General features: G+C 44.1%; 1 protein-coding gene across 1 annotated transcript; it reads right to left on the bottom strand.

Moving 5' to 3' along the window:
* Positions 1 to 8,826: 8,826 nt before the first annotated feature.
* Positions 8,827 to 9,119, bottom strand: LOC103723083. Its single transcript, XM_008813892.2, has one exon. The coding sequence runs from the start codon at positions 9,117 to 9,119 to the stop codon at positions 8,895 to 8,897; it is 225 nt and encodes a 74-aa protein (XP_008812114.1). The 3' UTR covers positions 8,827 to 8,894.
* Positions 9,120 to 10,141: the final 1,022 nt, after the last annotated feature.

The following is a 10,141-nucleotide window of genomic DNA, read 5'->3' as shown; positions in this document are numbered from 1 at the left end:
GGGCTAGCATACTCCTAGCAGGGAGGCAGCCCCAAGCCACCTTCCAGATGAAGAGTGCCACTCGGGGATGAATCCGTAGCCTTTATATCCAGCCACCTGCAATCTGTCGAACTGGCGCCTTGCTGAACAAAGCGTGAAGATCTCTGACCCGCACCTGCGCCAAGTAACCTATCAGACTCCCCCCAGCAGGGACTGGCAGGGCCAAAACCAACTCCGCCAGCTGTTCCCCAAACGCCTCCCGAATCATCCCCACCCTCCAAACCCCCCTCTGGGTCCAGTAAGTCGCTAATCCTACACCCTGCTAATCTCGCAGAGTCCACCATGGTCGGCATGCGGCACATCGGCCACTCGGTCACCCAACTGTCCTCCATCACATCTATAGAGCGACCATCACCAATGGCCCATTTGATCTCCGGAAGCACCACCATAGCCCTAGCACACATCTCTCTCTAGACCGGGGAGTGGTGTCGCCCGGCTCGCCCCCCAGGTACCAAAGCACCATACTTGGCCCTCATCAGTGAGGACCACATACTCTCGGGCTCAAGCACAAATCTAACTGCATGCCTCGCCGCTAATACCTCCCGTCTCGCCACCAAAGATTGCACCCCCAAACCTCCAGCATTGATCGACTGACATACAACCTTCCAAGCCACCAGATGGATCCCGCCTCTACCACTGCTCCTTCCCCAGATAAAATCCCTAAAAACTTGCTCAAGGGACCTCAGAACTGCCACCGGAATAATGGCGTGGGATGGTAGATAAATAGGGACTGAGGTAAGCACAGAGCAAACCAGAGTGATCCTACCCATCATAGAAAATGTGTGTATCTGCCAGCCCTCTAGCCTGCATCTGATGCTGAGCTCAAGGGAGATGCAGTCCCTAATCCTCAGACACCGGCCACATAGTGGAACTCCCACATATGTCATCAAGCCCACCTGCTCACCCACTCCCAGGACCTCCAATATAGAGTGCTTCAGCGCCGGTCTAGTCCTCGGGCTAAACGTAACAGCTGACTTGGCCAGGTTGACCGCTTGACCCGACACAGCACGGTAATCTCGAAGAATTCGACCTATCGTCTGGGCCGCCTGCCTAGACGATCTGGCTAAAAGCAGGCAATCATCCGCAAAGAGCAAGTGAGAAATCGCAGGTGCCCCCTCCACCGGTCTGTAAGCCTCCAACTCCTGACTGGCCACTGCCTGCCGTAGAGAACTAGACAGAGCATCCGCATATATAATGAATAGTAGTGGAGAAAGGGGGCAACCCTGGTGCAACCCCCCCCCCCCCCCCAATGATGTAAAGAATCGGGATGGCGTGCTATTCACCAGAATGGCAAAAAAAGGAGTACTAATACAACCCATAGCCCACCTGATCCATGTCTTATGAACCCCAAACCCCCGCAGAGACTGCTGCACAAAGTCCCACCTCATCCTATCATAGGCTCTCTTCATGTCAAGTTTGATCCCCATCAAGCTCCTCCTCATCGGAGCCCTACCAAGATCAAACATAAACTCTTGAGCAATAAGTACATTATCCGATATACTCCTCCCCTCCAAGAAAGCCCCCTGCTCCGGGCTAATGAGCCTAGGAAGAACATCCCTCAACCTGACAGCAAGAATCTTCGTCGTCACTTTGTACAAGGTCGTGCAGAGGCTAATCGGACGAAAATGACTCGGCTCCGTAGCATCCTGCCGCTTCGAAATCAGGGTGGTGAAAGTCCTCTGCCACTCAGCCGCCATCACCGCCGTGCTAAAAAACTGTTGTATAGCCTCTGTCACGTCTCGCCCAACTATCATCCAATAACGCTGAAAGAACACAGGTGGGAACCCATCCGACCCTGGAGCCTTGTCCCCCCCAAGGGACCACACTGCCTCCCTGATCTCCTGCTCCGATACCGGCCTAATCAAAGCTATAGACTGCTCCTCTGTAACCCCCACCTCTGGCGGCGGGATATCTGCTAAGTTTACATCTTTGGTCTGCTCTGTCCACCTAGCCCTAAAGAAACTCACCAAAATCCTCTGGATCACATCCGGGTCCTCTGATTGCTGCCCATCCTCATCCCTGATAACTCTGATTCTGTTCTGATGCCTCCTAATCACTGTCGCCTGGTGAAAAAAAACTGGTATTTCTGTCCCCCTCCATGATCCACTGTACCCTCGCCTTCTATCTCCAGAATATCTCCTGCTGTCTGAGGAGGGCATCATGCAAAACCAATAGTGATCTGAGCTCCCCGACCTCCTCATCCAACAAACCCCCTCTCGAGCCTCCTGAGCCTGTAAACTGGCAATGGCCACCTCTGACTCCTCAATCCTCCTAAAAATATCACCCACCTCCTCTCAATTCCATCTCCTCAGCCTCCTCCTCACCAACTCCAATATGCGGGACACCTGATACATAGCATCACCCCTAACTGGAATGCTCTATGCCTCCCTCACCATCTCCCAAGAGCGTGGATAACAGAGCCACAGCTTCTCGAATCTGAAAGAGGGTGCACTGGAACATATGCATCTGTACTCAATAATAGAGGGCTGTGATCGGACGCAATCCTAAGCAAGTGACTTACACGGTGATCCGGAAAGCTCTGGACCCACCCAGCTGTCGCACAGGCTCTGTCAAGTCTCTCCCAAACTCTGGCCCTACCTGCTGATTGTTGCACCACGTAAACCTAGGGCTCGAGAATCCCAAGTCAATCAAGCCATTTGTGGTCAAAAAATTCTGAAATTCCTTGACCTTCCTCTCGTAAGAGAAAGGCTTACCTCCCATCTTCTCCTGAGGATCAACAATACAATTGAAATCACCGGCCATCAACATAGGGTAGCCCTGATCAATCAACTGCAATGCCTCCTCCTAAAGCCTCCGTCTCTCCCTGAAGTCCGTACTAGCATACACCGCAGCAAGAACCCAAGGAGCGCTAGTGCCCTCCGAGATCACCATAATCACCTCTTGGTCACAAACATGAAAAATATCCAGTCTACATGAACCTTGCCTCCAAGTGACAATAATTCCACCCGACAGCCCATGAGACTCCACTGCATAGAAACCCCACGACCTGGGGATCGCTCTCCTAGCCTTCTAAAGGCCCTTGGCGACCTCCTTTGGAGGAGGCAATAACACACCAAGCTTTTCTCAAATTTCTTTGGATAAATTGGCTCAAGAGGAACTTCCCAAAGAAGGTGTGACCTCTAACTCTTATGTTGTTTGTTGCTTTTGCTTGGGTGTGTTGGAAGGAGAGAAATGTCCGACTATTTCTTAACAAGAGATGCTCGATCGCCTTTGTTGCACTAGAAAGATTGCATTTGTTCAAGGACTGGTCCGGTCTTTGTGATCACAACAACCTTCTCTCTGAGTTTGGCAAAGTATGGCCAAGAGCTAAAACGATAATGTCTAACATCTTGGCTGATTGATATATTGGCCATGCGGCTCCTTAGATATGTCAAAATTTGGCTCTGTAGCTTAACTATAAGATTTTCTTATGAATAAATGATGGGTGGTCACCTACCTCCCTATTTCCTCCAGAAAGAATATAAAAATAAAATAAAGATGAGAACAAGAACGGCAAAGAAGCACTGTTGGAGACAAAAAGGCAAAGTGAGGATCCTCGTTCTGACCAATGAAGGAGAGAGGTATATCAGCAATGCTCTGCTAGTTCCCGGCCTGAGGCAGAATTTCTCAAGTTCGGGTCATACGATACGAAATAATACTCTCTCCAATTTGACAAGAAGAATAAGATCAAGAGCTAATCAAGCACACATGTAGTGTTTCGTGTGGAGAAATGGCTGACGTGGAGAGTAATTCATATTGTACATTTAGACAATGCACTAGTAACTTCTCATGAGGATCAAATTAGCAAAAAAAGAAGCTAGGGACAGTTGCATGTTTGTTTGCCAAAGCTTAGGATGTGGCAGCATCAGGCACAGCATGTTAAGCTATTTGGCTAGAAAAAGATATTTCAAGGCAAGGGGGAGCAACAGGACTAACATATTAGAAATCTCTGAGACAAGAATTAACAAAACTAATAGTAAATAATCCAGTAGCACACAGCAGAGCTTCTTCGCTTGACTTGCTGGTTTGGATATCTTTACCTTAGTGATGTGGAAAGCTTGGAAGAAATCATGTTTAGGCTAGGATTCTCAAACTGAAGCTTCTTCAGATTTTATTGCAGAGTAGTTTCGCAGGAATTCTCAAAAAACCTCATAACAGAATGAAGCATGTTGCAGTCAAGTGCCACCTGATAACGTTAGGAGCAAATGGATATAATATCCTTATGAAGGTGAAACCAAGATAAGACTTCGAGATAATCTTAGAGAAGTGTATTAAGGGGGGATATTAAGGAAAATAATGCACTTTCTAACAAAAGGACTTATGAAAAAGAGTAAATTACAAAAATTCCTTTAAGATTTATATTTATTATACTTATACCTAATAATTTGTAAAACCTACACTTATGTTCCGGTTAAATTAATAGTGTTACTGAGTTCGGTTATCTTATATGAAAAATCAAAATTGCTTTAGAATGGGAAAGAAGATGCATACATTTTTTTTTATATTCTTGGATGGCGGTTATGTCACGTAAAATTATTTTGATTATTTTAAATTTTTTTTGATGTGATATTTGGTCCCATTTAAAATTAAGGGTTTGACTAACATTTTGATAAATTATGGATTAACTTGTTAGACAAAATAAATCTCAGAAGGGTGAGCATAGGTCTTTTTCATACTATTCGATATAATTATAATTTAATTCTAATTTTATAAAACTTTTTATAATTTATTAAAAAAACAAACTAGATAGTGTATTAATAGTATCATAAAAGATGTTGTACCTTTTGGATAGAGATTTTTGGTGATATTTAGAGCAGTGATCCCTAGAATATGGTTTCCAGGAGATTTTAAAGAGCTGAATGATGCCTATGAATAATTTCAAAGGGAATCTACTGGGGACAGTATAACCTTCATGCAAAAGACTTTTGTGTCATCCATTTATAAATCTCATCCTATATATTTTTTTAAAAAAAATGTGCCTAAAAACATGGTAGCCTTATCCATCTTCGGAGGAACAGTGAGAATAGAAAAGTTTGGAAGACAAAATTAAAGAGAAAGAACATCATATATATATATATATATATATATATATATATACACACACACACACACACATATACATACATACATACAAACATATGTACAAACATATATCCGCAAGATTAAGTTTGACGGTTGTTAGATTCTTGATGTAAACTAACAAAGCAAATGTGAAGCATTAACTTCGCATGGAAAGGATGACCTTGACTATAGTTATTTAATATCCGTAAGTAACCACTTCCCACTTCTATGAAGGAAAAGGGAAAAAAAAAAAAACCCTCCCATTGCTCTCCTTTTTCTTTTTCTTTTTTTTTTTTTTTTTTTTTTTTTTTTGCTTGAAACGGGTTGTTCAGACAACGCGTGTCCGAATACACCCAAGAACATCAAAATACAAAATCTCGCGTAGTGCCAATGGCAACTCCCGCTCTCCTGCCCACAGGGCGTATCCCGAATGGTGTGCTGCATATGCAGCTACCCAGTCAGCCGCCCCGTTGGCCTCCCTGAATACATGCTTGGCCTCAAAGGCCACAACATCCCTCATCATCATCCTAATATCCCGGATCAGAGGATGGTCAATGCTCTCCCGCCGAATCCACCCAATAACAGTGGATGAGTCGCCCTCCAAGATGATCGAGCTAGCCCGTAGTACCCGCCGCGCATGGCAGAGGCCGGCCCAGGCAGCTCGCAACTCCGCCGCTGGCACTGATGTGTCGAATAGCCGGCAGCCGCCCGCTGCCACTACCCGAGAGTGAGGGTCTCGTATGACGAAGCCGGCACCGCCTCGTGTACCACTGTCTAGTACTGAGCCATCAAAATTGACCTTGAGGAAACTCGAGGGTGGGGGCTCCCAGGTGAAGAACACCGTCCGAAGAGCTGCCTGAGCAGAGAAAGAACCCCAGGTGTCCCGAGCTATCAAGGTCGTATCTGAAGGGCTGGTAGGTCTGAACTCCATCGCCAATACTCGAGCGGACTCCGCAACAAACCTCGGCGACATCCTACGCTCGCCAAAGGTGCGAGCGTTCCTTGCCAACCAGATCTGGTGGGCGGTGCAAGTCGCTCGGATAGCCTCCTGACATGTCCGGGGACTAGCCAGCCACTGACGTATCATCTGTAGAAACAGTCTCCTCTCCCGCCAAACCTCCTCTGGGATACCCGTCCACTGCCATGTCTGCCGCGCCCAAAAGCATCCAAATAGTACATGATCAACTGACTCATCCGCACCGCAGGCCCCACACTCCGCAGAGATCCCCAGACCACGTCGGCTCAGCACAGCTCTCGTCGGAAGGCGGTCCCACGTCACCTTCCATAGAAAAAGTGCTGCTCTCGGGTGGAGCCTAGACCTCCAAATCCAGGCACCGTCCCATCCACTCTCATGCTCGCGCTGAATCACCCGGGCCAAATCACCCAGCCTCACACTGGCCCTGCATGAAGTGCTCCAAACCCTGACATCTGGGCCCTCGCATCCTGGTACTGGCAGAGAAAGTATCCTCTCGGCTAGATGTGCCCCGAACAACTGGTGGAGTCTGTCCACGTCCCACTCTGCCCTCCCTGGTGCTAGGAGGTCGCACACCCGGAGCCCTACTGCTGCCTCGAAATCCACCGTCGTCGGCCAATATCTCAAGGGAATGGTATCTACCCACGGGTCATCAGTCACAACAATGGTCCGGCCATCGCCCATCAGCCACCTGGTATGGGCTAACACGGTTGGCAGGTACCTCCCAATCTCACGCCACATGAAAGAGATGCGGCGACCGCGCCGTGCCGCCTCGGGGCTCCCTCGGCCATATCTGGCTGCCATCACCCGACTCCAAAGCCCATGTGGCTCCAACAAGAAACGAGCTGCGTGCCGTGCAATGAGTGTCTCACGCCGCTCCAGAAGGGACTGAACTCCCAGACCACCCTCACTGGTGGGCCGACATACCCGCTCTCAGGCCACCAAATGTACCCCACGACCCCCACCATGGGACCCCCAGAGGAAGCTCCGGAGAAGACATTCAATCTTCAACAGAGTCGTCTTAGGGACCACAGTGTTGGCCATGAGATATACCGGCATGGACCCAAGCACCGATCTGACAAGTGTCAGCCTCCCCATCATGGATAGTGAAGATGCCCTCCATCCCTCCAGCCTACTCTCGACCCGCTGCACCAACCCCGAGCACTCCGCCACTCGTAGCCTCCGGCCCGTGATGGAAACTCCCAGGTAAACCAGAGTCCCCTCCTGCTCGGGCATCTGCAAGATACTCCTGATCTCCTGTCTGACTCTGCTCTCTGTGCTGGGGCTGAACTGGATGGCTGACTTCGTGAAGTTGATTCTCTGTCCGGATGCCGCACAGTAAGCTGCCAGCACTCTGCGAAGTACACGTGCCTCCCATTGCTCTCCTTCACTATCCCACAATTGCTAGCTTGTCCACTATAATTATTTACCAAACTTTATATATATATATATATATATATATATATATATATATATATATATATATATATATATATATATATATATATATATATATATATATATATATATATAAGATACACTGGCAAACACAAAAATAAAGGCATGTTTCTGTAGAGCTCTCCATTCATGGTTGCTAATATTAATAACATTACTAATAGAGCTTTTTATTTTAGATAATAAGTAGGGTTTTTTAATACATTCTTTAATAAGAAGTTTATTAGCTTAATAAACCATATTAAATAAACAACTTTCTAGTAGTACTCTAAATTAATATAAAAATTAATGGCATTATTATTACAGTATGCTCATATTAATGAAAATACTTTAATTTGTCCCATGCACGTCATTAGATTACACCAATATTCTATTTATTTTTTGGCATTTGTATGATCATGATGTCACTCAAAAGTAGAAATACAATGAGCTTTCCGTTCATGGGTGCCAGTATTAATAACAAGCTTATCTCTTTATTTTGGATAATAAGTATATTAGCTTCAAACCATATTAAATAAAGTTCTTTTTTTTAGTACTCTAAATTAATATAGAAATTAATAGCATTAATAATAAAGATATGCTGATATTAATGAAAATATCTTTCATTAGCTCATACCATCATTTGATTACACTAATTTTTTATTAATTATTATTTATTTTTATGATCATGTCTTACCTAAAAGTGAAAAATACAACTATTAATTACCCTACCATATTGCATTTAAATATTTGTTAGATGCCATATTTTTCTATTTTTTATTATGCGCAGCTCAGGTCACGATCTTATTATTTTGTAATAATATATTGTTTATTATATCGATAAAAACACATATATTATTAGAATTTTGTATGTGATAGTATATCATAATATTAATATCAAAAATTTATTGTAGAAAATATCTATATTCAATTTTATTTCTATTATCTACTCTATTATATTTATTCTATATTATATTTCAAAAATAGTTAGAAAAAAGAAAAAATATTGGATCCCTTGCATCGTGCAGGTATATACTGAAAAATTCAGAAAATGCTGGGCACTTAACACTAGATATTTTTGCATGCTAGATACTGTCCCAAACTCAATCTTTTGTTTCCCGTTCTAAGATCTGTCGTTGATGGTTTTCACAAAACATACCAAGCATTTGCAAGCTTCTGCACCATGACTGAATTGGCATCAAAATGGTGTAGAAAATAAACTAATGATCAAAAAGTCTCTTCACTGACATCTCTTTCTTTATTTCCTTTTCAAAGTTAGAATAGAGCGGACACACATAGCATGCTCAAATATCATCTTAAACACATCCGGAAGATATTCTTTGATAACGAAATGGATTTGTTTGAGAGAGATTAAATCAAATGGAAATCAGGAGGGAATGGAGGTCTTGCCGGGGCGATCGGCGGCCTGAAGCGTCTCATCGATGAGTTTTCGGGCCTTCCGGCTTTGGATCGCGGCCATCATGCTGGGGCTCTTAGCCATCTTCACGTACGTCTTCTTCTTGTTTTTGTTCTTGGCTTTCTTCACCCATCTCACAGTTGACTTTATGGTCTCCATGAAGCTCTCCAGCTGCTGGCCTTCCATCAGCCCCATTAGTTTCTCCTCCAGTGGTTTTCCTTTCTTTCTTTTAACTTTCTTTGTTTCACGGTTTGCACCTCTCTTTTTTCTTTCCTGCCTCGTCCTTTTATGGTGGTTGTAAAAGTCTGCATGGAGAGAATGCCCTTGTCTTACATCTAAATTTATGAATTTGCCTCTGGATTCTGTAGCAATGTTTGGTGTTCCATGTGGCATGAAAACAAAAATATAGTATGATATATAGGAATGGCATGGTATATAAATAATCTTTGCACACAAAGTGGTGCGGACACCAGTACCAGGTCAACCATTACTCGAGTCGATGGTCGCTACAGAGTTCAGTCAGCAGGTCCAGCCAGTTCAGCCAATTCAGCCAGTTTAATTTTATTTGGATTGATTTTATGTTATTTTATTTTTATGTCGACTGGACTTGTTTGCGTATTATCATTTTAGGGCTTTTATGAGATTGTTTTCTTTATAGGGGTCTTTTTATTATTTTGTGACCTTATATATAAAGATCCGTATATTGTTTAGGACTATATTATGATGAATGAATATTAATTCTCCTTCTTTGTGCTCTAGTGTGTGAAACCTTGAGCAGAGCCAAGTGAAAAGTTTGGTTCTTCCTCGCCCTCTCCCTTCTCTTTTTCTTCCTCTTTTTCCTGCTGTCCTGCATCACTAAGTTACCCAAGCTCTCTCTGTTTTGAGATTGAACTAGAGAGGCTAATTCTTAGTCACTAGTCCTGCTCTCTCGATTACTAGTTTGTTCATAGTACATGGATGGTTGGCAATTGGGATTTGTCCTCTCCAGTTTAATGCTAGACTGGAGAGGATGTGAAATCTATGCAATAATAGGTGCGCCCAAGCATTTGCCTTTTTCCCCTTTCTTGTTGGGAGTTGATTTAAATCTTAAGCGAACCTCTAAAATCTTGTCATTATAATGTTTTAATGACCCCCGTAACTCTTTTGGAGGCCTATTGGAAACATAATCTAAAAATCATTCGATTGTGTTTATGATTATATTATGCTAGGTTACTGAT

The sequence above is a fragment of the Phoenix dactylifera genome, chromosome 16, assembly GCF_009389715.1.
Source record: "Phoenix dactylifera cultivar Barhee BC4 chromosome 16, palm_55x_up_171113_PBpolish2nd_filt_p, whole genome shotgun sequence".
In the NCBI taxonomy this organism is placed as follows: domain Eukaryota; kingdom Viridiplantae; phylum Streptophyta; class Magnoliopsida; order Arecales; family Arecaceae; genus Phoenix; species Phoenix dactylifera.
Note: the sequence above shows the minus strand (reverse complement) of the source record. Positions and strands in the feature narration are given on the sequence as shown.